Source organism: Euleptes europaea, chromosome 11 (genome assembly GCF_029931775.1).
Source record: "Euleptes europaea isolate rEulEur1 chromosome 11, rEulEur1.hap1, whole genome shotgun sequence".
Lineage (NCBI taxonomy): Eukaryota > Metazoa > Chordata > Lepidosauria > Squamata > Sphaerodactylidae > Euleptes > Euleptes europaea.
This window is the reverse complement of record NC_079322.1, coordinates 26,311,074-26,337,450: the sequence shown is the minus strand read 5'-3', so window position 1 is coordinate 26,337,450 and position 26,377 is coordinate 26,311,074. Positions and strand designations below refer to the sequence as shown.

Genomic DNA, 26,377 nt, shown 5'->3' with positions numbered 1-26,377 from the left:
TAAATTCAGGAGGCCGCCTTAAGAACTTCTACTGTATACCAGTGCTTGAGGACACACAAAAACACACCAAAACAAATAGACTGAAGACAATGGGGGGGGGGGGGGAGAGAGAACCTGGCAATAGCCTGTTTTAGTTTATTAGCTCAATGACAACAATCTAAATATAAGCAGCACATAAGGAAGACTTACATTATTGTTTGGAATTGGAATAAAGGATTTTGAAATATTTAAATAAGAACAAAAACCTCATTAAGGTCCAAGTAATGAGTGGAAAAGGAATTCCTACTGAAAAGAACATTTTGCTTCCTGCATAATGATCTACCAAAACCAGCACCAATGTTTTCATGAAGAAGGCAAAATGTTAGGCACAATTGCTCCAGTGTGTCTGCCAGTCAGTCTAGGCTGGAGATGCCTCACTAAAAACATTGTTCTAATACTCTTAATACAGGTTTGAAAATATCCTGACTTGGTGCAAAAAGAATTGCTTCCACGTGACCAGGCAAGACCAGCCTGTGTGCATTCTGATGCCTTGTAATTCTGGAAGTAGCACACAAAAAGTACAACAAAGCTTTTCTTTCTTTTCACCTCCCATTGCTAGAAGAGATGGAGAGAAAAAAAGTAGCCAGCCAGTGCCACTGTTTCAGTCTGGCCAGGTGAACACAGAGATATAGGTTGTACCATCTTTCTCAGAAAGAAAAAAATAAAAGCCGCTAGGGAGAGCAAAACATGGGAAAACGAAGCATTTCCAGTATGGTTCTTCTGGTCTTCCCCTCTGGAAAGCCCCTTGTCCAGTATGTAGTCTCCAGCAACTTCAAGTCATTTCCAAAAATGTCCCTTTCATGCATTTTATATCAATGACTTAAATGGAAATAGTTCTGTGAACTCTTTGAATGCCTGGCTCCGCCACTTAGAGGCAAGATTAAGATTTAAACAAGAAATACATTTATTTAGCTCAATCACCGTGCCCTAGAAATTTACTTGCTTAATATTGTTCTTTTTGCTTTCAGTAACTCTTACGGACTTTTAATCCAATCTCACTGGTTTTGCAGTCTACCATCATTCCACTAATTGCTGTACTTCACCCACACTAACCAGTGAATTAAGGGAAAGTGAAGGAATTGCTTTCTAAATGAAAGATTGCCCTGACAGGCTTGAATTGCAGGAATTTCCCCTGTATTCACAACAAACTGGAATAAGATGCAAGGGACAGAGGATCCACACTAGAAAAAGGCCTTGCGCAATGCAACCCTAAGCATGTTTTATGCAGAAGGCCCCATGAAGGTCAAAGGGGCCTTTGTAAGTACGTCTAAGATTGCACCCTTTTTGTCCAATAAACATTTTCAACAAGAAGCAGACTAGATGCTGTTCTAATCCTTACCTATGCTTAAAGGGTTATGGTGGGCAAAGACCTCAGAAATCTGGGAATACCTTTAAAACACTATAAAATATCTGTCATATAGGTACTAAAACCACTAGAGTGTACAAGTTTATCAGCTACAGGGCAACATGCTAGTTATACCAACAGTGCCCTATGGCTGCTAATACAATGTGAAAGAAATGTTTCAGTTCAGTCTTGGCTCTCAATAACTAGCTTGAATGACTGGGCAAGTTCAAATCAACTTCTACCCAGTTCAAATCAACTTCTACCCAGACATTAAAATAATTTGGAGATATGCAAAGCAAAATATGTTCTAGTACTTCAGAGGTACTCAGATATCTGAAAATAAGCTACATACTCCATAAACATCTATAGCACATTTCTTCAGATATGCGCATGGTCAGGATGGGTTTCAAATTCTGAGATTGTTTACTAGCCTGTCATCATTTTGGGTTGCCATCACCTTCTCCATTTTATCCTGAATACTCTTACATTCACAGAAGACTTTGGAAGAGGGTTGGGATTCTCCCTTTGCACATTTACATATCCTGCATCTGGATGTCTAGGCTGCAACTTCCCAGTAATCAATGAACTAGCAAAATGCCATCCTTTTGAGTGGTACAATATGTGCTTGACTGGTAGAGTATGTGTATACTGGTAAAAAGGGTGTGAGAGAGACAGGCCAAATCAGTAAAGCAACACAGTCTTTCTGCTAGCCCCAACTACTGGCAATTAAAGTAACACTTAGTACATAATGGCCATCTTTTGAGCATGCAAGCAAGAAACTAAAGTAATAAAGTTAATAGAAACAATTCTTGCAGGTATGTACCCAGATGGAAGTGATCACGATGGGCCTATTTTTATGATGTGTCAGGTAGGTGCAAACATCTGTATGTGGTGTGTGTGCATATCTCTCTATATAATTTATACACATGTTTAAACACAGATCACACTTACATGTTTACACCTGCCTAACACATCAAACACTGGTCATGCATGATTTTCATCTCTATAACCTGAAAATAATTTCCAAGTGTTGTTAATTCCTTTATAGAACTCCCTCAAACACCCACTAATGGTCAGATGCCAGCAGCATTAACAGCCTTTTTGTTAAAGCATAAAAAATCCATTTGTTGTAAATAGTCTTTGTGCAGTAACTTGACGGCATTTAGGAGCTGCCAATACATTTTTTCATTTTAACCCCAAGCTGAAATACATTCTCCTGCCAAGAGGGAGTCGAGCAGCACTAAGTGCCAGGTCTCTACACAGTCAATTCCTACCACAGTCAAGTGAAAAACCCACCAAAAATGAGGTATAATTTCCTCACCGACTAGGTCAGTCATGGTTGGGAGATGTACAGAAATATTTCAGCAAAGCCATCCACCCACATATGAACACATTCCCCACCACCACAGGACCCCTGAACCCCTAATACAGCCTTTCCTGGTACGTAACTAGGTGCGGGGGGGGGGGAGAACAGGGAGGGACAGACTGGTCATGCTTCACATGAACAAAGTGCTTCTACTCTTTGGATCATAGGCCGTGCATGGGGGATTATCTAACTCGCTTCATGGTGATAGAGGACCATTAAAGCAGCCCCTGCATTTTTATAACAGACACTTTTGGGGTTCCATCAAGTTACAGCTCACTTATGGCAACCCTGTAGGATTGTCAGGGCAAGTGGCGTTCAGAGGTGGTTTGCCATTGCCTGCCTCCGTGACATGACCCTGGTATTCCTTGGAGGTTGCCCATCTAAATACTAACCAGGGCTGACCCTTTGTTTCTGGGGTCAGGCTAGCCTGGGGCGGTCCAGGTCAGGGATAACAGACAATAAGCAACTAATGAATGCTAAGAGCTCCCAGATCTTTTCTGAACCAAAATGGATGTAACTTCCACATATGCATGTACAAGACAGACTGGCTGATTAACGTTATCTGACCACACACAATTGGGTTACTTAGAACACTAGATCAGGGGTGTTGAACTCATGTTACGAGAGCTGGATATGACATAAATGTCACTTGGTCTGGCCGGGCCATGTATACCAAAAAAATTAATGCAAAGTACCGGAGATACAAACTTTATAGAAGACACAGGCAAAGCTAATTAATGATATTGTTGTTTATTTTTACTTAAAATACAAACATGCTTAAAACAATGACACTCTTACAGCATTTTATTTTATTTAACAGTCTTTCATAATAGACACCTTGAGGCTGGGGGAGGTGGCTGCCTCGGCTGGCAAGCCCGTAGCAGACTTGCCAACCCAAATTGGGACTGGGGGGGGGGATGTCTGCCTCAGCTGGTGAACCCACAGCGGGCTGGACAGCCCAAATCAGGACTGGTGGGGGGTAGTTGTTTCAGCTGGCTAGTAGGCTGGATAAGAGCCCTCAAGCTGGATCCAGCTCCTGGACCCCCCTACAATAGACATTAACTCCTGTGTCAGGACCTACAGGTTCCCAGGACTTAAGATAGATCTCAACAGCAGAAGCATCTTTACCTACTAGTTTCTTTTATTATTGTTGTTAATTTAGGGGTGTTTGTCTTTTTTAAAAACCCGTAAGAATACCCAGCCTTGACCTGGATGGCCCAGGCTAGCCTGATCTCATCGGATCTCAGAAACTAAGCAGGGTCAGCCCTGGTTAGTATTTGGATGGGAGACCACCAAGGAATACCAGGGTTGCTGTGCAGAGGAAGGCACTGGCAAACCACCTCTGTTAAGTCTCTTGCCATGAAAACCCCAAAAGAGGTCGCCGTAAGTCGGCTGCGACTTGAAGGCACTTTACACAGACACAAGAATACCCAAAGAACCTAGATGCAACAGAGGATAGGATGTGAAAAAAATGTTTCAATCTTTAGCTGTACATAAGAGCCTTGGAACAAATGCTGCTTTTCATATCCCTTAATGACAGGTTGCATCTACCAACACCCCCTTTCCATGCAACTAATAAATGCACTTGAGCCCTGTCATCCCAATCATTTAGATCCTAGAGACAGGAGTGGGAAGATTAACAAAACAATTAAAAAGTTAAGTGAGCCCAGTGTTACTGGATGTAGTTTAAGTTGGACCCAGAGTCTGAAAAATGTTGAGGAGTTCTAACCTAAAAAGTATTATCGAAGACTCCATCATCTTCTTTCAGCACTGCCTACTTTTCAGCCATACTTTCTTCTTGGTTAATCATAATAGCACATTACTCCAAATAAGCCTATAACTTTTGTTTTGTGTGGCTTACATTTGGTCAGTGACCAACTGCAATATTATGCAGCCTGAGCAGCTACTGCTGACAAAAAAACAACATCTACTCCTACGTCTTCAGCATTAGAGTGATATTACTAGAATTCCAAACATTTTGATTCAAACCAACTTGGCTAGGTTTTTACAGCATGACGAGTATATTTAACAAAAAAAGGACGATTTAACTTAAGCACTGTAAACAGCTATTCTCACTTTACAAACCTGTTCTGTTTAAAATAATGGAAAATAGTGACACTGCCCAGCAACATCTAAGGGCAGAACCAGACTTTACTGGCATGTGTGGTATCTGCCAAAAGCTACAATCTTCCACCTCCTCTTTCTCTTTGCCTGACATGTAGTAAAATGAGCAACATTACGACACTTGGTTTTCCTATCACCATTCTACCTCACTATGGGGGAGAGGGCAGGATAGTAAGCATTATGTACATTTTTACTGTATTTTACCAGGCAGGGAAGAAGAGAAGTCACAAGACTGGTTGCTTTTGGCAAAATACCGCTTTTTGCCAGTAACCTAAAACAACAGTTACCTTAGAAGCAAAACATGTTCATCAAATTTCTCATGACAACTTGTCGTTTTTGTATTCTGCAGAATGATGTATTTTATAGTCATCTGGGAAAGCAAAGCCAGATCAGAAAGGAAGTCCAGCAAGTCCTCACCTTGCATATCTGATGAATTTCATGTTCAATCTTCACGTGCTCAATTACTGGTATCTGCAGATGAAGCAGTGTTCTTCAACTGGGGGCAGGAGGACCACTCACGATCCACCCTATGGTGGGCCACAGGTGCTCCATGACCACCCACTTTATTTATTGGTGTATCCATATGTGTGTCTGAGGCAGTGAGGGAAGATAATTGCTGTGGTGAAGGACAGGTAGGGGAGAGGCCATCACTGTTGTATTGCTTCAGTGAAGTATGAGAGGCTTTGGGGGGCCACAAGGGGGAAGCACTTGGTTATTTCTAGCTCATGTGTGTGTACTCTGAAGATGCACATTAAAGAGTGCCCAATCTTCTTCTGAGGAATGCTAGTTTCATTATGCTGCAGTCAATCCATGCACATGCACTCTGCTTTAGATTTCTTCCGTCCAGGCCTAGAAACCTGGGCTGCTAAAAGCAAGCCATTGATGACACTATTCTTCTTTGCCAGCACAGATGCTGCAGCAGGCACCAGGTGCACCCATACGCATATGTGTGAGGCAGCAAGGGAAGGTAACTGCTGAGGGAAATGTGCATCTAGGGGAGAGGAATTCACTTTAGGTACAGTGAGATCACAGGAAGGAGGAAATCTGCCATGATTAACAGGCACCCCTTCTAACCTGCTCTTCTCTATTAGTTGTCTGGGACAGAAGCTGCTGCTGCTACTGTTACCACCCCTATTAATCCTCCTTCAAAACTGCACTGAGAGGATACAGCAAGAGCCCATGCAAAAGGAGAGGGATGATGCAAGCTGCATTCCTGCACGAAATTTGCTAGGAAGAACCACCTGCAATTGAGATGACAACTTCCAATAACTGTCTTAAGCCATCACCTCTGCTCAAGTAGCCTTTCCCTACTCCCGAGTAGAAGAATGAGGTGGTAAGTGAGCTGACAGCAGTTACACTGATAGCATAGGAGAATGTTTGATCAGGGAAAGGAGAAACCTAGGTTCAAATCTTCTTTCAGCCATGAAGCTTGCTGGTTGACCTGGAGCCGTTTACTCTTTCTCAGCCTAGCGTATCTCATAGGGCTTTTATGAGACTACAAGAGGAGACAGTTGAACCCTATATACTACTCTGAGCTCCCTAGACCAAGGGTCGCACAAAAATAATACTATACAGAACGCCTACTCAGTGATGGAAGACTTAAAACCTTGCTCATTGTTAGAAGTGTTCCATTATTTCTTCACCAGTTTCACAGCTGAAGCTGGAACTCTGTGAGGTTGTGCCAGACGCTTGGTAACTCACAAGGTTCAAATAAAGCTTTTTATTCTCTCACTCACAGACGAATGTGAGAGAGTGCAAGTTGGCATTCTGAAAGATACATCTTTAGAAAAACCAGCATTTCACTACGTTCTAGAGAGAACCCTGAAGAATAACTGAGCACTGTAGAAAATAATTTGTACCACTATCACAAATGCTATTTCTCCAAGTCTCTCTTAAAATTGTTTACAAGATGATAGCAATTCACCACTCACAACCCAAGTAGCTATCTCACTGTCCTGGGTAACCTAAGACAATATATTCGACCACTTGTCCCCACTATCTATTACATCATATTTTGTAAAATCAAGGAGACAACCTGGGGAGGGCAGGGGGATGGGAGGGAAAGAAAGAACTACTTCTGAGAAGCTTCCATGTTTACTGGGAATGAATATTCAAAGATGGCTTATTTAGTGCCTGAAAAGTAGCAACCACTACCATTCTCTTTGGAGTGTATAATAATGTACTCTAGACACAATGTCAGTATTTTGCTTAACTGCTGTTCATTTCTAAATAGCAACTGTTTGAGACAGATCTGATGAAGCTGTCAGATAAATTTATGCACATAAAACCAAAGCAAAAAAAAAAAAAAGCCAGTGGAACAGACACCCAAGAACTTACCTTGCAGAAGGAATTCCTCTCTTGTTGAGGTCTACCCTTACTTTCTCCCCTATGTGTCTATAAATCTCCACAATTGCCAATACTGCAGCATCTCTCACCTGTGAATATACATTGCAAGCATTAAAACCTTTGAAGAAAACAAATGTGCTGTACTTAGTCTTCTAGTCCCTTTTTAATCGGCTGTTTACAGGTTACACTTACAACTGTAAAGTATAAAAGAAAAATGGGTTTGGAACAGGGCTACATTGGCTGCATTGTTACTAGGCCTTTTCAAACACAATGACCAAGGAAAGGGGGGGAAGGGTCTGCGAAGTTTGGAAATGCCAAATCTTGTTCAAGAGATTCCTTTTGAACAGAAAAATGTACCTTCTCTGATATGCTTTGCTACACCAAACTTTACTGATGAAACAGTCAAAGTAAGCTTCCTCACTACGACTACTGCTGTTTGAGCAATGTGTCAGTAATGTTGCTTGCTACAAGGCATTCTAGTACATTTGTGCTCTGTAGCACCCCACCATATTCATTTTTACTTGAGCAGAACAAATTCTGTAAAATGACCTTAAGCCATTTCTTGCTGTATATGCTTTCCCCATTCCTACCAGGTGTCTACACAACTGACTATATATTCAAAACCATCATCACTGGCATTTTAGGTTTCATAAGGAACCTGACCAAGTCCTCTGTATCTTGTACCCATCCCTTCCTCAGACACTGATTTTGAATTACAGTAAGAAAAGTTTCGTGCAGTAAGGAATTCTTCACTGGGCCAGAAAAATTTCTACTTTATGCCACATATGTTTTTATTCTTCAGTTTTATAACCCTAAAATATCACAACCCTAACATAATATACAGGAGAAAACCAAATTTGAAGAGATTTCTATACCAAGGATTCCATGATAATTTCTGTATCAGGGGTTCCATGAGAGGGTTGCCTCACTGTTCGCTTCCCATGGTGACGGGTAAAGTTACCAAGACAGACAGCTTCTTCTGCTTTTGTATGGAAGGGAATTCATCTTCTAGGGCCAGCCTTGGAAGAAGCCACACTACTCTGAACTTCCCCACTTCAAGAGGCTATGAAGAAACTGTACCTCCTCTCCCGCCCATCATCAGAAAACAACATGAATTCACTTTAGGAGCAAGATCAATTAGGACATGCAAACAGTGAACAATAAGAAGGTATGACTCTCCTGTGAAAAATAATAATCCTTACCTGGCTATTGGAGTCTCCAAACAAGTTGCACAAGTGTGGTACCAATTTGCTGAGAACTAAGGATTGTGCACCATAGCTAGAAAAGTCAAAAGAAAGTGTCATTTTCCTTCCTCAAAAATATCAGCAAATAATACAAAAAAAGCATCTCTTATAATCTTTGGCTATTTTTGGTAAATTCTAGGATAAGAGTTTTGAGTAAATAATTATGATTCTATTCCCTTTTAGGTTTTTTTTTTTTTAAACCCTGCTAAATTAGAGGAAAAGAACATGCACCACCAGACAAAGACAATATTTATTTTAGCAGCTTATTTCCATATGAACAACAACATACTTGTTTAAGGTTGCAATGAGACACAGACACACTCCTTCTCGTGACCGATAGTTCTTGTGCTTAAAGCCAGCAGCAAGGCGATCCCAAATGTACTATTAAAAATAAGAAGGTAGACAAATTATTCAAAGATACATACTCCATAAATGCATAGTGGCATCTATAAATTAACCCTGCAATGAAATATCATGTGAATGTTTACAACAGATCTTTGGACAAAAAGTTTAAATCAGACTATTTTAGATCTAGCCCCAATTCTGTATATTAATATTGGAACAGACAACACCTGTACTAAGAAAAACCAAAGATTTGATGAGATATTCTTTAAGTTATTCAGCGAATGCAAAAACACAAGTATTGCAAATGAAGGCTTAAATCAATGTTCCCTCCTATTTTAATCCTTCCCCACTAAAAAACAATCTTCCAGTTATAACTTCCAAATGTCAGACTGTTGAATCTCTTAAAACTGATTTTTTTAAAAACCAGTGTTTTTGCTTTGCACACTTATGCTCCTGCTTCTATTCCTCTTCCAGATTTCAATGTTGCGTCTGTTCTTCAGTGAGCCTCTGTGACGATTTCTGGATCTTTCTTGCATTACAAATTTCTTGAGCTATGCTCATTTGCTCCCATACGCGACCCTCTTTCCATCTCTCATCTGCCTCTGTGCATCCCTTTCTTGCTTTATCTTTATAATTCTTGACCTCCCAGGAGCTCTGAAGTTCTATACCAAAACTGCCAATGCAGTAAACTTGAAGCTTACAAGACTGGATTTGCTGTTTCAAAGGCAAGCAGGCTTCAACTGCAACTCCCTTCAGCTGCAATGCTGCCATTATAATCTCAGCCGTTCAGCAGGCATTCAGGAGAAAGGTTGCTTAGCAACTGCTGCACAGTGAGCAATAGCACATTTCCCAGACTGCAGCATTTTATGATTTAGACCCTCCAAGTATTCAAGTCATGCTGTAGCATGACCAAAATAGACTATGTCGTATGTATGAATTCATTAAATTATTCTTACTTGAAAAACAAAGCAAAACAGTGAACAAACATCAGGCAGGAAGTTAAATATTAAAATCTTTTAAACAATTTGGAAAAATTTTGCTGGAACGTTCACGGGGGAAATAGTATTATTATATTATCTTAGCATAGGTTCTCGATATTACGATCTTAAATTTGGTATGGCTCTCAAGGTACTTCCAACTTGCTCACTGTAAGAAAGGGCTTCATTTAGTAGGCAATGGATTTTAAATTGATGGTTTCTTGTTCTTCAGAACTATGGGGCTGGATCAAGTCCAGCTGGAACCTACACAGGCAAAGAATTTGGCAACAGGAGAACACAATATTTTAGGATACTATCAAACTTTTTGGGTAAGTGACAAAGGAAGGGCAAGATCAAAATGTAAATAAGAACAATAAATAAGACTTCTGGAAAGGCACAAATTGATAGACCAATTTATTAACTAGGGTTTGGGGGTCAGGAGCAAGCTCTAGAACCATATGCTTCCATCTCCCCCCATCCTCCACCTTTTGTGTGAATCCCCCCCATGGCCTTAACCATGGTTAAGGGTTAAATTGGTATGTCCTTTAACTAGCTCAAATCACAACTAAAAGCTAACCGTCATTAATTAGCAATGGTTCTTGGCAGCGCCCCAATAATCTTTAATTGTAGATACAGCCCAAAAGACAGCCAGAGAGAAATTTCATGACAGCGGCAGCCCCACGGGCCCCTTAATAATTGTTGAAGTCCTGTAATTTATGTCTGTCTAGCATCCAGGCAGCCTTTGGCAAAAGCCTCTCTACCTAAATAATGCCACAGCACTGCCGAGAAGATAAAATTCGCTATAAATACTTGGTAACCCATATTTTGCTTTTGGGCCTAGATGGAACAGAAGTCTCAATTCATTTATTTAGCCATGGAATAGCACGTTTCATGAGATATTTCTGGAAGTATGTTGACCTTTGGAACTCTCAACAGTGTTGCCATGTAGACTGCTGCTATGCCTTTAGGAAGACAATTAAATGTTTAGCCCCATCAGGTGTTGCTGCAGAGATGAGGGGCGCAAAAACGGGGAGAGGAGGGATCAGGAAAGGGACCATGATGTTGACTGCAGCAGCTTGCATTGACACAGGCAAAGCAAGAGCAATAAACTGAGCCTGAACAAAGGCAAGCCTGTCCAACAAACATGGCCTGGTAAACAAACAAGTACAATTATAAGAAAATATTTGTCCCTCAGTCTTACACAGCAGAAATTAAGATTACAGATGTAATAGCCCTTGTAGCCCACAAGCAAGAAATCTTTTTAAAAACCTGCCATGGAAATGCTTTGGCGATTTATTTTTACTCTGTGGGCTCTTAACCCTCCACTAGAATTATTTATGCTACTGATAAATATATTTCTGACATAAATCTGCACTGAAATCTGCTTTCTAGTGTTATTAGAAGAATGTGTACTACATTTAACTAAACTTTGCTCAGGTCATATTGAGTGGCAATCCAAAACCCAAGAGAATGTGTTCCACCTAAATAAATGAGCCTTACAGCTGAGTAAATCTGCTAAAGACCACCATGTGTGGCATACAACCAAACCATGTACATGCATAACAATTATCTTAATACAGGGCGAGCAGAAGCAAAGGTCTTACCATATTGTCACTATTTGTGTAAAAGACAGAAATTTTGGCTAATGCTACTTGTTAAGGAGAGATGAGAACAACTGCATTTTCTGAAATTCCTTCTAACCAACCTACCACATGACTCATGTTTGACACAGCATAACTAGATATGGGAGTCTTGCTCAAGCTTCCAGAAACATACCATTGGTGGAGCTGTCTGATCCATTAACTTCAAAGCAAGGTTCTGTGCTTGTTCCCGAACTTGGTCTTTGGCATCTCCCATTCGATCCACCAACACTGGAAGAACTAAGGGGTAGAAATAATGCATTAGGAAGTGAAAAGTTACACCTTTCTTTGTTCTCTGCCCTCTAAACAAGGATTAAACCATTATTTGGATGGTGGACAAGAAACCATATCTTGCAATGGTATATATTGTTTGACGTAAATGTTGGAAGGGTTTCTTTATCAAGCCACATGTCAGCGAAGGTCCAAGACTTTTTCTCAAGTATAGTTATTGCTTCTGAATCTCTGTGAGTTTCCAACATAAGGTTTATTTACAAATTCCCTAGGAAGGGAACAAGAATTTCCCTAATTTCCCTGTTCCTATATGAACCTACCCATCCACTCCGGTCATCTTTGGAGGTTCTGCTGTGGGTACTCTTGCCATCTGAGGGCAGATAGGTGGCTACCTGAGAAAGTGCCTTCTCTGTCATGGCACCCAATCTTTGGAACTTCCTCACCAGAGAAACTATTGTTGTTTTCTGCCAGCAGGTGAAGTTTTTTTGTTGTTCTGTTAAGCTTATTCCCAATAACTGTTATTGGCCTCCCTAGTTTTTGTATACGCATATCATTTTAAATGTTTTAATGTTTAATATTTGCTGTCTTAGGGACCCTATTTGGGTCGAAAGGTGGCACAGTAATGTTTTAAATAAAATAAATAAACATTTCACTCTGGGAATGATGCTGTCTTTAAGCACATTTAGGACACTACACTCTACATTACCCTCCACAAATAACAACTTGTTGATGGTCTCCAGCCCAAGGAGTGTGTGGCTGTCCTCAACAAGGGTGGAACTGGTGGAACTCCCTCCTTAGTAACATCAGGGTCCTACAGGACTTGAAAGAGTTCCATAGGGCCTACAAGATGGAGTTATTCCTATAACTGAGGGCAGCCGCAGGTTGTCATCTCTTTTGGTCTTCCTACCCCTCCCTTCTTAAGTTTTATTAAACTGTGGGGGCACTGACTGCTCTACTGGGCCCTCAGCAGCATTTATATTCAGTTGTCCCATCTTGTTCTACTTATTCTTTGGATTGTCTATTTACTAATATTGTTATGCGGTTTTAATAATGTTAATGGTTGATGTCTTATAGTTTTATTTTATTTACTGTTTGTTGATTTGTTGTTACCCTTCCTGAGCCTGGCCTAAGCCAGGGATTGAGGGCGGGATACAAGTCTAAATAAATAAATAAATAAAAAAGAACTTTCAGGTCTCAACTCATGCCTAGCAAATATTTAGCAAAAAACGTTAACACTGAGTGATGTAACAAGGAATCCTTGTTTCACTTTCAATACCAGCAAATGTGTGCCAGTACTCTGTGCTCTGTTTTACAACACTGATGCAAGTTTACTATTCGGAAGATCGACGATGCATACCTCAAAAAATGAAATAAATCTGAGTACATAATACTCAAAATAAGAATTCTGAATATCAGTTCCAAACCAGCCTCTCCTCTAACAAGTCCAAAGGCTCTATTACAACAATACCTCAGCTCCTGTAGCGAGCTTATACACTGGAAACAATGCCAGTCTCTTGAGCCCATGTCTCTGGGCTATTCATCTGCCTTGCTGTGAATGCAGAAAGACTACATATTTTATCCTCCAATTCTCCCAGACAAGGCAGAAAAAAGGAGCTATACAATTCCAAGGCAAACAGGAGAGGGGAAATGAAGGTTCTACCATTTATCAAAACCAGATGTCCAACTCAGATTAATCGGACTTCACTGGTTAATCTGTTGAAGCCACTACTTCGTTAATAACAGCGATTACTGCTTTTAGCCCTAGTACTGAAATGCCTAGCCCATGGGCAGAAGCTTGAAAATGTAAGCACTATTTAAACACATTTGAAAAAAAAGTGCTGATTTTAATGACGGCAGCTCTATAAATATGGATAAATCAATCCTCAAATACCAATTGAGAGCATACAACACCTCGGTAGAGTACAATACCATGCAGTCTACCTTCCAAAGCAGCCATTTTCTCCAGGGGAAATGGAATAAATGTTTTAAATAAACAAATAAATAAGTGATTTGTGCCAGCTAGAGATCAGCTGTAATTCCTGAACATCTCTAGCCACTACCTTGAGCTTGGCAACCCTAGTTGATGCCAGGATTACACTTTTGTAAGTTAGACACATTTGGATGCTAAATTACTACGATCAAAATCTCAAAAGTGTTTTTCATATTATAAAGGGTATATATATCTTCACACAAGACATGCGTGTAGCAGCTTCTGTTCACCACTAATGCTTAACACACCAGGTGTATTTCTCATGATGACTAAATACACGTACCCTGTAGCTCTAACACAATATGCTTCTCTGAGAGTGCTCTGGGCCCTTAGTATATGAATAAGTTTTAAAGGAAGGGCACATTTTATTACATAATGCATTGGGGGGGACCGACCCCCGAGGACTTGAGCATGCCAAGTTCCTCCACTCCTTTCTCTCCCAAGGTCAGTCCTTTGTGGGGATTGGGGTGTCTTTTTAATTTACACACTATTATTTTTCTACCTACCAAGGAAATTTCTCAAATTTGCAGAAACTTACTTTGTAGATGAGGGTGGCATGGAAAGGGTGAAAACGCCCTCTCCTTGCTGTTCACCCCATCAAAATGGCAGCCCCAGTGGCTGTATCTGTAAGAGCAAAAAAAAGTCTGTATGCATGCCCTGAAGTCACAGCTGACTTATGGTGACCCGCAGGGTTTTCAAGGCAAGAGACGTTCAGAGGTGGTTTGCCACTGCCTCTCTCCATGTGGGTTGAGAAAGTTCTGAGAGAATTGTGACTGGCCAAAGAGTCTTAATAATGAAGAAATACTGGTATGAAACACTGGAACCAGCTCTTCCACACTAGCTGAACTAAAGGACAAAGAACAGGAAAAGGTTGAGGACACTGTCCAAAGTCCACATGCAGCTTTGCTAGCAGCCAAAACAGACAGAACACAGACATTTATTTTTATTTATTAAAATATTTATATACCACTTCTTCCCCTGCAAAGGGTCTCAAGGCAATAACATATGCATTTCTCCTTCCAAGAAAGATTAGGCAATAAATTTGTTATAGCTCTTGTTTTCAAAATGTGATTTACAGACATTTCAGTGAGAGAAATTGTGAATAGTAGTTTGTATGTGCTCATATATCACATGTTAATCACTATGTCTGGACTTCTCCATTTTCAGGGCTAATGCAAAGTTAGGTAATGTGCTTCTGCATATGAGGGCTATATCTTGGTCCTCTCAGTCCAACTGGGATTACCCATGAACTACACGTTACAAAGCCTCCCTCAATTCCCACCCCTCCCTGTTGCTCTTATTTGCTACTCTAGTAGACCTGCCCCTCCTCTCCACTCAACAAAGAATGTCATACATCATGATAATCCTATGCCACATTTTAATGCTGCAGTATATAATTGCAATTTTAACTTGCAAGAAATTTATGACTGAATGTTTCTACTGCTTGGTCTTGGCAAAAGTGCCCCATGTAATTAAATTCCAAAACATTCATCTCTACTGTCTGTGAAAGCACCACCCCTGAAGATTTAGACACAGCTTAGCCCCAATTCCTACTGCCTTCCTGAAACTATTTTAAACTTCATAACAAGCTTCCCAACTATGAATCACGTACTTTGGGTTGGTTGTGGAAATCAAGCAAGCCTGAATAGTTTCTTCTCTATTCTTTACAAAAGTGCTTCACTATTTTCTATTAACAACTACATCGTGCTAATTCTTCCTCAGTGCTTGCAATAAATGGGAGAAAGTCCTCTTTAATTGAGCCTGGGAACATTATTTAAGCACCAAACAAAAGAGAAGAATTCCACACACACCCTCAGACACGCAGAACAAGCATCAATCTTTTCAGCAATGAAATTACATGAGCTAAAAGTTTAATCCTAGAATAATGAATCTGAAAGGTACTTGAATGTCGTAAGTAATCTTACATGACCAAAATAATGCTGTGATCTGATTTGAATTAGATTAGTTTGCCAATGGGAAGAGTGCCATAATTTCTTTGAACCTTATTTCAAAACAGTAACTACAAGTTTCACACAACAACAACTCCCTATAACTATCAAATCAACACTAACTTCTGCACTAACAAGACACATACAGCAACAATATTTATTAAGGTATTGTTGTGGCTGAAAAGATCCTGGGGTGCACAGTCACCTAAAAATGTTATGTTGGCATGAAAACAATTCTTTGAAGTCAAATCAACCGAAGCTTATTAAAAGCACTAGCCAAAGACCACACTGTATAAAGTGATATATGAACCTACACAATACTAAGTTCATCTGCACCTGGGATCTCCCTTAATGTAGGATGAAAGAGGGATAACAGGGAGACCTAAAGTACAGATAAATCAAGTACTGTGTTACTTTCTGCCCAGGGAGAATTAAAGATAAGAGGACCAAAGAAGTGTACTAGTTCAAGGCTTATGCCTCTCTCGCACTTTTGACAAACCACAAATTTCAGTAATTACACATGCCATTGGACAATAATACTTGGTAGTAATCTTTTGGCACAGACTGATATCTTAAGGTAGAAAAGGGCAAATTCAAGATGTCATTAGTTAACTTTGAGAGTTCTTACATTTTAGAGATGGGTGACACATCAAGTACCACATTCCTCTTCAAAATTAACAAAAGGGCCCAGACACCTGCTACTTTTTTGTTTGTTTGTTGCTTCCAGATATCCATACCAGGGTACATAATGTAGCCTGAGAAGCCAGGAGTCTGCTGATAGCAAACCTGTAGAGCAACATTCTCTGAAACACTGGTGGGGAATCTGTGTATACTTGGTAAGGACAGAGGGCAAGCCCTTCTCATGCCATCTGGCTAATATGAAAACGAAGCCCTGCCACTTTTCTAGGAGAGGAGGCAAGGACTCTCTATGTCAGGGGAAGGGGATGGAATTATCCTCCCCCTTTTGTAAGGCAGGAGCTCATAATGTTGCTGCTGCCCACATTTACCTGGATTCCAGAGGACCTCAGAGCGCTAGCTGGAAAACATGCTGATTTAGTTGCTGGGAACCAAAGCTCAGCCCAAGGAAAACTAATTAGTTAAGTGGCACCAAGGAGGTACAGTCCTAATGAAGTCAACATAATTACTTACAGGGTAAAAGTGAATTGGTTCTCACCATACTTTCCAATGGAAAGGATTTCAGCAGAAAGACAAAGACAGAGACATGCCATTCATTCTGCCTTCAGAGAAAACAGCGAATGGCCATTTTCAGTAAATATCAAAGTTCAGGTTGCGAGAGATATTGGTATTTTTTCTAACTCTACAAGTTGTTGCAAAAGGTTCCCCAGACCACTTTCGATCCCTGTTTGGCTAATTGACATTATTAACCAATGAAGAAATTTCTTGTCACCTCTGGTGACAACTCCCTTCCAGTCAAGTGACAAGACTGAGCAGAACCTTCCTCATAACCTTTTGAACTGTGGCTCTAAAAAATGAGGCACCCCCTTAGACCTGACTTTGTAGACCACATACAGAAAACAAACACATTTTCCTTAGACTTCCCTTAAAATGTAGCTTTTAAGGGTCTCACCATATGGTTTTGAAGATTTGAAAGGATGGAAGCTTCCAAAAAGCATATGCAGCTTGCACTTTGAAAAGAGGCTGTTCACTATGTGCCAGTGAAGGAGGGTTTGGAGGTCAGTGAAAATTTTTAAATCACAATTGGTGTCCTCAGGTTGCTAAACTCTGGGAAACACTGCTGAAGGGAAATGGTGTGTACCATACTACAGTCAACTGACATGATGCTTGTGTGTTTTTTTTACTTAACTGTATCCAAAAACAAAATGTGAAGCACAAACTGAAATGTTTTAAGAAATTACTAACTGTACACCTTTGGAACATTTTAAAACCACTCACCAGTTGCTATATAAGATTTGAAACGTCCCGATAATCTGTCCACAAAGGCACCTAGAAGATCTAATCCAAGTAATGACACCTATGGAAATAATATAAAATATTAAAAATGCAGGATCATGTCATATGTTTATGTATCACAATCAGGTTCATAAGCTTTTAGGATGAGAAATCAGACAATAATTCTAACCAAAGCTGCCTTTGATCCACCTTTAAGTATTAAAGCCAAATCAAGAACATGTTTAACATTTAGCTTGCACCTACTTCTGTCATTCAGCTTCATAGCATGCACTGCAGAATCACTGTGAAGAACACCTCAGCTCCTCAAATGCCTAATCCTGGAGTATATATACAGTTTGGGGATGGGGGTCTGAAAGCTAACTGTACATGCTATGAACTTAAAGCACGTACAAGCTAAACCTTTTACATGTATTTGCTACTATTCTAAAGTATGAAGCAGACTTCAACCACACCAGGCCATGACTTGGAAGCCAATAACAAGAGGCCTATTTCTATCTGAATTACAGCATAATAACTGGGCCATCATAGGCTAACCTCAGGGAAGGCTTCAGCTTTATCCCTCAAATTCACTTTTTATTTCCAAACAGCAATGTATCTTGGTATTGCTTGGATTAAGCAGATATTCCATCACATATGCTCTAATTTAGAACTGCAGAAGCTCTGCTGAGCCTTTCCCTTTAATTTGACCACAGAATTACACAGAAGCAAACAGTCCATCCTGTCCTTAAAGTAGCAGAGAACAGGAACAGAAGTTTAAGTGACAGAAGGGCTGCAGAAGTTATTTGGAAATATGTTTGCAGAAACTATAGTAAGCAAAGAGTGAAAAGCTAATTGAGATGTTAAAAGGGGGAAATCTGGAAAAAAATCTTGAACACACAAGCAATTTAGAACTGCACTTGTTCATGCCAGCAAGGCTCACTTTTTTTGGGATTATAAAATAATAGTAAAGCAAGCGCTCCCTGGACAAGACTCAGTTTTCTTTATTAAACAAGTTTTATTTCCTTTTTAAAAAACATGAAATAGGGTTTTATTTCTATATAGTTATACTCGCAAGGCAATCAGTCCTCCTTGGCTGGCCTTTTTACCTCCAGATGCTCTGCCTTGTTGATATGACACACAAAAATAAATGAAGTGACCCCCTATGACGGCTTAAGTGTTTGAAGTTTTACTCCTTTTTTAATTAGCAGATTGGACATTTAAGATAAACATACCACGTACATTTATGTTTCCACAAAAATACCATTTTTTAGCATGAAGAGAAATCACTGAACAAGTAATACATGTTTCAAACCCTACTGGACCCTGTGTAAACCACCACACACAAAAAATCATGACATTTTCTCAAGCCTGAACCACTAACACAAAATCTTCATATTTAAAAAGGAAATGTTTTCGAGATACCCCATCCCTCAATTACAACTATTTAAAGGTACCCTCTCTTTATAGCAGAGCTGGTTAAGGGTTGCACCCTCCACACAAGCCGTTTTACTTTTCAGCAACAGGGGTGTTTACCAGGGAATCAGCAAGCTCTTGGGGAGCCTGAATGTGGCCGCCACAAGCCTGGAGCAGAAGGCACACAGGGAATACCATGAGAAATACGAACTGGTCAAGGAGAAGGGAAAGAAGCTGGGACCAAGCAAATTGAGGGGAGGGTAAGGAGCAAGGGAGCTGGAGGATGGTGCTGGGATTTCTATACTTTACAGGAGAAGAAAGGGTGAGTAGCAAGAAGAACCCGCTTGTCTTGGAAACGCTTGGTAGCTCTGCCCTGAGGATGCTGAGAAAACCTCAGCAAAAGGAAACAGGACTTTGGCTTTCCTCTGCCACCTACTGGCTTGACAAGGAATAATAAGTTAGCTAAAAACAGTACAAATCTCCTCCTTTGCTCATGGAATGATGCTCAAAGTAACATGAACACGCATCCCCCTCTCTGTTTACAGGAAAACGATTAGATCTACTTAGCTTCAGTAATGCTGCAGCTTTAGATGCTCCCAGCCCAATTCCCTTGGCTTTTCATATTACTGATATTTCTATTAATGTTTTATTCTATTTACTTTATAGTCCACTTTCCTCACTGAGTCTCAAGGTGGATGACACAATGTAAATCAATACAATCAATAGGATGAGACCATCTAATAAGCAATGTAATAGAGCTGGGCTTTTAACATAGATGCAAAAAGGGCCTCTGTTGGTTTAAATTCTCACTTTGTTCCAGGCTACAGATAAGGAAGTGCAGCATACATTTATGGGAATGCTCTGCACTGTTCAGTCACATCTGCATTATTAACAAACCAGGGTGGTCAGCAGCATCTATGGAAAAAGCATTAGGCCATTCTTTATTATACACACAGGGTATTCACGCCCACATGCTCCTGGCTACTGCATACTATATGTGAACAATTAAATCTTATTGTTTATCTGGTAAGGTGGTGTTTGAGGCAGAGTTTCTGGAAAGTGAAAAGGACTCCAACAGAAATGTTTTAACAGCAGAGAGAAATTTTGAAGTGGTGGGTAGGCAGCATTTATATGCAACTCAACTTATTTACACAAGCTGAACGTGCATGCATGGATTAGCTTGTTATTACTGAGTTACCACCTATGCAGCTATTTAGAATATGTCACAAGCTATTCTGCCTATGGTACCAGGAAGAAATGTGTTTCATATGCTACTATTTCAGGGAGGACAGGATAGCACTGTGGGATCCCTGTTTGTAAAATAAGGACTACAGTGGTTCTGGGACATGGTTCTAAGAACGTAAGACCCTGCTGGATTAGACCAGTGCTCCATCTAGTTCACCATTCTGTTTCATACAGTGACCAACTAGGTGCACCTTTCTTGATGATGCCTCCTAGCACCGGTCTTACCATCTCTGAATATAGTTTCTCTTTAGTCATTATGTCTAGTAAGCACTGACTGATCTATCCCTTCATGATTTCGCCCAATCCCCTTTTGTAGCCCTCTCCAAACAGAAGATTCCAGGTCTCCACAGCGCTTAATATTTAGCAATAATTTTTGTGTAGCATCTTCTCAGTGAGAAGTACTCTTATTTACCCTTTTTATATCAGAATATATTTTGTTGTATGACAAAAAAATATGCATGAAGTTCTTGTCATTGTTTATACATTAGCTCTAAAACATTCCATAGTGATTGATTAATTGATTTCTTAACCAGTTGCTTTCTATACTGGCTCCAATATTCAATCAAATGGCATTTCTGAAGCAATAATGGAATTATCAGAAATCCAGAGGATAGGCTAGGATTAACTTTTTGTTGTAGCAATGACAAGCAGCGGTATACCTGCATTTATGTATATACATCACTTTTGTCATAGCTTTAATTAGGAGAAAGTGTGAAGAGGTTAGGATTGGGTTTTGTGGTAGCAAAAATTAGAAAATACGGTAATTAATATGAAACTCTGAAGACTGAACAAAGCCTGACACCTAAATTTTTGAGCTGCCAAAGAAAATTTGTCAAGGCCTGCCTACAGCATTGTGGGCTAAATGAGATTCATAATCCAACATTAGGCTCACTTTAGGAACTCCATAGTGCAACTATGCCACCACTATATGAGCACTGCTTAACCACTTATATCTACATAACTCCAGTCACTACAGAGAGCACACAGCACCATCCATCAACTACAGCAAATCAAGGGTGCCAAGGGAAGAGAGAAGGGCAAGGGAGGGCTTTTTTTGATAAAGGAAGTGTCTGGAAAAATTGACCTTTCCTCACCACCCTGCTGCTCCCCTGAACGTGTATACAAAGAGAGGCAGGAGATGTAGTGAACCAACAGAAGGTTTTTCCAAAAATCAACAAAAAAGGCAGTTCGATGGGGTCCATGACCTAGCAGGTAGGGTTCTACAAACCACCTAGGGTCCTAAGTCATGGGATGACCACTTTAATACAGAACAGGCCCAGAAGTGAAAGTAAAAAGGCAGCTACAGCAACCACCTAAAACCACTCCAATGTATCGACTAAATGTCTCTCCCAGGGCTTGAATGATGTCAGGCCCATTTCTATTTACAGCACTGACTGTGCAATCCTATGCAGTTAACTTTAGTCTTATCTTATAACATATTTTATTATGCTGTTTTAATTGTTAACTGCCTTGGTGGCCCTGATTGGGCATTAATGTTGTAGATAAAACAATCAGCCCACTAATTGAAATGCTGATCTAAAGCAGCCGCTAGCAAACAAAAATGAACACAAAAATCCAGGGACTGGGCCCTGAAGCAACTCTGTGCCCATATCCACTCAGATAACACTATTGCAGGCTCTAATACGGCTAGAGCCCTTCCCTCAAGGGCCCATTCACTTGCTCATCCTTCAATGGGACATATGCCAGAGCCTGACAATTATGCGCTTCTGCAGTATATGTAAGATAAACAAACATGATATACAATGGCCAAGTTCAAAAGCCAGTGAAAGAGTTAATATTCCAGAACACTTTACAGCTGACCTGAAAGTCACCGATAAAACAAATTAAAGTGACACTTTACCATGACCTTGCTATATTAGAGTTCTTTAGCACACTCAATTCTACTGTTTTACAACTTAATTGAGACAAGGGATTTCTTCTCTCCACTGTCACTGTTAAATTTGCACAAATAAATATTACTGCAAATAAAAATGGCTGTAAATTGTCACTTTCCTTATCTTCAGTTGATATTTGCATAGGAAGATATTGCTTTCCTTGGTGTTCTGACCACATTGTTTACAGTCTTCCCCCATTTCCTGACACATTATAGGTGCCAATGGAAGATAACGGTGTACCCTTTTTACACAGATGACACAGAAACCTCTCCATAAGATTCTTGGTCGCCTCAATGAAACACTGATAGGAAATCAATGAATTAAAACACGGTAACAATGTAAGCATTATAAAGGCCCTGATTTTTTTTGGGGGGGAATTAAGCCCCTTTTACTAACTTTCTGTCTTTCTGCTGCACTCAGAATGATCACAACATTTGAAACATATCTCACTAGTCAATATTCAACCAACACGGGATGGATCCTCCAACATTTCAAGTTTCATTATGAATGTCACAGGTAGAAATTAGACACTATACTCAAACACTTGACCAATGTAAGAGTTTAAAGGTCTGGTCAAATTAATATTAGCCATTATATACACAAAACCAAACCTATGGAATCCTCATTACTTTCAAAATAAGGATTTGATTAAACTTCGCTTATAAAGTTTAGTTGTCTATTATGAAAACATTCAGCAACCGTCAAGGATGGTTTATCAGACTAGCCCCTGCCCATGCATAGGCGTTTTCATGGTGGCACCGGCATTCAAGGATAGCCTCCCTGATGATGCAAAGTGGCCATCCTCTGTGTTGGCCTTGCACAGCATCTGGAAGTACAAGTTACTTAGGCTGGAATTTAACTGATGATCAGTTCATATTTTTGTGGACAGCACTTAGTTGGCTGGCCAGCTCCTTTTCTGACTTAAACTGTTTTTGTATAAGCATACCTTGGAGATATTGCAGGTTCGGTTCCAAACCACAGCAATAAAGTGAATACTGCAATTTTCACACAGTTTTTTGGTTTCCCAGTGCATATAAAATTTATGCTTACATGATACTGTAGTCTATTAAGTGTGCAATATATCATTGCCTAAAAAACAATGTACTGTAATAATTTAAAAGTATGCAATATTGTGAGAATTAGCAAAATGTGACAGACACAAAGTGAGCATATGCTGTTGGAAAAATAGTGCCAATAGACTTGCTCAAAAATGCAGGTTCTGCAAAGAACAATAAAATGAGGTATGCCCATACACATTGTTTATAAACTTTCTTTGTAATCTCCTTGAGCCCCTGATGGAAGAATGAGGGAATAAAAATCACTTAAATAAATATATATAAGGTATTGCACACTGTTTTAAACTATAGGCCATTCGGGAAGGAACGTGTCTGTTTTAATCTTTGTATTGTATCTAAAGGAATTTTTAACTAAAACAATTAATTATATTCTTGGGAAACTTTTTATGTTCTGGGCAGCCAGGTGCCTGGAATTTCTCAAGTCCTGAATAAGACATATTAAAACCACAAAAGATTTGGCGTATCTAATTGTATAAAGAAAGTTCAGCCATGGTGTAAGCTTTATTGGGTGGTTTTTACCAAGTAAATACTTGATTTTACTACCCCAAGAACATTTTTAGCTTCCATTTCTGAAAAACATACTGCCCCCAGTTATGTATGCATTTACACTTTAACATTTATATGCCACTACTTCCAAGAACTGCTAGAGGATGCTCACAAAATAAAATTCATAACCACTAAAAACACAGCAGCAAAAAAAATCAGATGGAGAATAGGTTTTTTACCCTGCTTTTCTCTACCTTTAAGGAGTCTCAGAGTGGCTTACAATCTCATTCCCTTCCTCACAACAGACACTCTGTGAAGTAGGTGGGGCTGAGAGAGTTCAGAGAGAACTGTGACTAGCCCAAGGTCACCCAGCAGGCTTCATGTGGAGGAGTGGGGAAATCAACCTTTCATATTCAAGTTGTGATTAGTTAAAACATATTTATTGATTAAACTATTTTGCAAACACTTTAACTCTACTGCTAAGATACATAGATGAATACTGAACACTTCAACATCTGTGTATGTTTGTTTTCAGAAATATTAAACACAATAACTTATGGCAAGTCTAAACAAAACTATTGGACAATATAGAAATGTTTGAACCACCATCTTCAGAACCTGATTCTAGTTCTTTCAAAATATTTAACCAGCGCATGGGTGCTTCGCCATTCTTTCTACTACCTACATGTCTTTTCCTTTACAGCCTGCCTTCCCACTCAAATTTCTTCAGTCATGTCTATAACTTAAGAAGTTGACATCATAGCAACTACTGACCTTTCAGAGCCCCTCTGATTAGCAATATCAGTAGTTACAAAAAGTATAAATGACAAAACAGAAATATAGACACTTGGTGTAGGTATACTACATTGAAAAATCATGGAACATGTATGGAGACACACATGGTTAAACAATACGACATCCATCAAATCATTTTGGCACCTGAAGTACCACTGGGCTAATCATTAGGAAGACGTGCTACAAAATGTTTTTTAAAATAGCTGCTAAGAATGCATATTAGTTATTCGGGGACGTGAATATGGGTTATGCAGGGTGTACACACACAAATTCATCCCAAGGCACTCAGTGAATTGACACATCTGTGGCTTTTGTTGCAGAGCACTACCGCCACCAGATGACAGGACTGTAAACTCGCTGCATTTAACATACTGCAGAATACCTATTAAAACAGGCAAGCCTATTACCAGCAACATAGCTATGTCCTCACATGTTCTACCACAATCTCTAAAGTTTAAAAAGGTACCACACTTTCTTTTACATCTTTTTACATCTTGAGGGCTTAAACCTGCTGTTTCTTGAATGGCAGCCAAGACCAAGTCTAGAAAATTTTAAGCATGAGTCATTATGGATTTTCTGGAAGATCATAATCAGAACTATGTTCACATAAGAGGATCACAAAATACTCTCCTACTGGGACAATCAAAGTGCAAACCTAAGAACATTTTCTGGGAAGTAAGCCACATGGAATAGACCTGAGCAGGGTTGTAAGTAGACCTGCTTAGGATTACTCTCTTTAAGTATCACATAAGTTAACACGGTGCTCAAATGACTATCTACAAAAAACTTACTTTTATAACTCAAAATTGACAATTTCTGTCCCTCAAAGAACAAAAGCTCTTATTAAACAGGATTAAAAGGTACCTAAAATGCTATTAATTTGAGCTGACTTCCAGCTGATCCTAAGCACATTTATTCAAATGTAAAACCCACTAAGTTAAATGGGATCAAGTTTTAAGCAAGTGTGCATGGATAGGAATCCATATGCATTAGAGTGCAGATTTTACATTAATATTTTCCCACCTCTTTGGTAGCATACCAGAAAGCAGGTATCCATAAATACATATTACATATACGTTTAAAAACCAGGAAGTATTTAAACTAATATGCTTTTTTTCCTACAGAAGGTTCTGTAAAAGGGCAAATACCAGAGGAACACAGACCAAGGCCACATCCAGAACACTGAGCTGTTGTCCCCCACTCCCCAACATATACAGAGTCCAGCCTTACCTTATAATTGCTAGAATTAACCCATCCCGTTAATTCATCCATCACTTTATCAAGGCGTTGCTGATCCTGCTGGATGTCAGAGGACACATCTGGATCATTCAGGTACTCCAGAAATTCTTGTCCGACTTGCATCCTGCGGCCCACATCTTTCTGCTGTACCTGATCACAGAAATAATCCATCTTGCCCAACTCCATCGTTGATTACTCTGCACGTTTACACTGAGGGGAAAAAACAAATACCACGAAACGATTTGTGTCCCTAGCCACTCGCAAATGTCCCCACAAGGAAATCCCCCAATTGCAGAAAGGTTCTGGTATCCAGGAAAGTTCTCCTTCTCTTCACCTCCAGAAGTCTCTCAGCTGCCTTTTCCCTGAAAAATAACCCCGCAAAAATACAAAGGCAAAATCTGAAGGGGGGGGGGAAGGTTAGGTCATCTTCAATACAAAAAGAAAAAAAGAGTCTTCAGTGATTGCTGGGAAGAAGGAAAGAGGAATCCTGTAAGGCTCGTCAGGGTTGGTTTTAAGCAGGGAGGCCGATGTCCCCCAATTAGCCTCCTCTTGGTAGCAGGTGGCTGCCAGGCACTTTATCGGGGTGGGTGGGGGGCCCAGACGAAGGGCGCACCTCAGAAGCTGGGGGGGAAACTGCAGCCGCCGGACCGCCCGGGTGAGATCCTCTCACCGCAGCGGGGCGAAGCCGCCTCTCTTCCTGAGCAGGGGAAGCAGGAAGCGG

General features: G+C 40.0%; 1 protein-coding gene across 29 annotated transcripts in view; it reads right to left on the bottom strand.

The window, feature by feature from the left end:
• The window catches only part of CLASP2 (cytoplasmic linker associated protein 2), a 133,235-nt gene extending 107,390 nt beyond the window's left edge, over nucleotides 1-25,845 (bottom strand). For all 29 annotated transcript variants that reach the window (XM_056857902.1, XM_056857905.1, XM_056857903.1 and 26 more), the window contains exons 1-6: nucleotides 25,648-25,845; nucleotides 17,511-17,589; nucleotides 11,563-11,666; nucleotides 8,754-8,845; nucleotides 8,423-8,498; nucleotides 7,212-7,309 (exon numbers count right to left, since the gene is read on the bottom strand). In XM_056857902.1, the coding sequence (XP_056713880.1) occupies nucleotides 7,212-7,309; nucleotides 8,423-8,498; nucleotides 8,754-8,845; nucleotides 11,563-11,666; nucleotides 17,511-17,589; nucleotides 25,648-25,842 (644 nt within the window). In that variant the 5' untranslated portion in view covers nucleotides 25,843-25,845. The remainder of the gene's footprint in view (nucleotides 1-7,211; nucleotides 7,310-8,422; nucleotides 8,499-8,753; nucleotides 8,846-11,562; nucleotides 11,667-17,510; nucleotides 17,590-25,647) is intronic.
• Between the last annotated feature and the right edge of the window lie 532 nt (nucleotides 25,846-26,377).